At 61.9% G+C, this 1705-nt stretch overlaps 2 protein-coding genes across 2 annotated transcripts, besides 1 other annotated feature; both read right to left on the bottom strand.

Moving 5' to 3' along the window:
- Positions 1 to 433: 433 nt before the first annotated feature.
- Tco025E_08937 (uncharacterized protein) lies at positions 434 to 1171 on the bottom strand (the record flags this gene model as incomplete). Its single annotated transcript, XM_029375768.1, has 1 exon — positions 434 to 1171. One exon carries the CDS (start codon positions 1169 to 1171, stop codon positions 434 to 436), a length of 738 nt encoding a protein of 245 aa, XP_029224122.1.
- A 91-nt stretch (positions 1172 to 1262) lies between these two features.
- Positions 1263 to 1291: a microsatellite.
- A 90-nt stretch (positions 1292 to 1381) lies between these two features.
- Tco025E_08936 (uncharacterized protein) lies at positions 1382 to 1705 on the bottom strand (the record flags this gene model as incomplete). Its single annotated transcript, XM_029375767.1, has 1 exon — positions 1382 to 1705. A coding segment is annotated over one exon (324 nt), but the record flags the coding sequence as incomplete, so codon positions are not given.

The following is a 1705-nucleotide window of genomic DNA, read 5'->3' as shown; positions in this document are numbered from 1 at the left end:
AGGACGAGAGAGAAAAAGAGAAAGCAAGAGAGGTCGCCCACTGAAAGCAATGAAAGCAAACAAACTAAACTAAAAGGATAAAAACAGTTACGGTGCTGTACCCATGCGGCCAAGCAGGACGGCAGCGGCTCATCAGGGGGCAAAGAAAAAAAGGACCGACGGACCCGCATGAGTGGAGTTGTGTATATATACGAGCACATTATGTGTTGTCTGCCTCGTGGGGCGAGGCAAGGGCGAGAGAGTCCGTGCAGGGGGACTCACACGCACAAATAAAAAGAAACAGAGAAGGACGAGCTGTGTGCGCACGGCCCTCCGTCCCCCTCACTCTCACTCAGTCCCTCACGCGGCCACCATCGCAGCGGCAGCCGCACACGCAAAAAGCAGAAGAAGCAGCGCAAGGGGGGAGGCGGAGTGCGAGGCCGCGGCGCTGCTGTCACCGTCGCTGTCGCCGTGCGCAGATTTTTTTTGCATTTGTCACCGGTGGCGTTGGTGCATTCTTACTGCCGGCTGCGTTGCCACGTTGGCGTTCTTCTGGTGTCACTGCGACGCTGGGCTGCGCGGCATCGGCAATTGCAGAAGAAGACGTTGTTGCTTCCGCTGCGCTTCCGTCCACGGTATTCCGCGTGGCTCCCAAGTCGCCTGCTGCCCTTCTTCGGTTGAGTGAGGCATTAGCCGCTTCGGCGACACCTCCGGCAGCTTGTGGCTGTGATACCTGCCGGTCCCCTGTTTCCTGCCGTGTCTGTGGGGCGCCACTGGCAGCTGCTCCATCGGCGGCTTGCCCGGCTGCCTGCCGAGAGCGTTGCCCTGCGCCGCCGCCACTCTCCCCCGTGTGGCCCTGGGAGGCGCCTGCCGTGGGCCGCTCCTGCGCCCCCTGAACACCCGCGTCCGACGTCGCTGCGGTCCCCGGCTTCGACGGCAAAAATGTGCGGATGGTTACGTTCACCTGCTTACACGTCCCAGCACCCTTGGCCCCTCCCACCACCCAAGGGCAGGGGGAATGCACCACGGTGTGGTTCGTCTCATTACGCGGCGGAAACGCCTTCTCCAAAGCCGTAGCGCCGCCTCCGCCACTCGTCACACCACTTGGCGCATGTCCCTCCACCGCCATCGCGCCGGCGGCAGCGCAGCACAGCGCGCAGAGGGCGCACACCAACAGCGCACGGCCAGCCATCGCCACCTCCTCTCACCGCAGCACAACACACACGCACAGGGTCTGGCGAGGGGCAGAAACACAGAGAAGGAAAGAGGATGAGCAAAACAAGCACAGAGACTCACTCACACGCACACACACGGGGAGCGCCCCGCAGAACGCATAAGTCAAACAACAAAGAAAACAAAAACCCACAAACGCAAGTCACGCGCCGCCGTCTCCCGCCGCCTTTTAACCCACCACAACGCGCCCAACGCCGGCCACCTCCCTCAGCGCTGTGCAGCAGGAGTGCGGCGTGGCGCGAAAAAATAAAAGTAACGATAAATGCCAAAAATAACCAAAACCCCGCAGTGGCACCGCCGCCCCCCAGCCGCGCCATGGGGCCCGTGGACGTGAGGCGCCACAAGAGAAACACAAAACCGCCTCACCCACCACGCACGGTGGCTTCTTCTTTTGTGCGGCATCCCCACGTGGCGCTGCCACACCGCGTTGCCCCAACGGCACCTCTTCCTTTTCCTTTTTCCTCCGCGCCGGCCTCGCCACCCGAGTTCCCAC

This window comes from Trypanosoma conorhini (genome assembly GCF_003719485.1).
Source record: "Trypanosoma conorhini strain 025E chromosome Unknown Tco_14.4_contig_00920, whole genome shotgun sequence".
Classification (NCBI taxonomy): Eukaryota; Euglenozoa; class Kinetoplastea; order Trypanosomatida; family Trypanosomatidae; genus Trypanosoma; species Trypanosoma conorhini.
The sequence above is the reverse complement of the archived record's forward strand: the minus strand, read 5'-3'. Positions and strand labels throughout refer to the sequence as shown.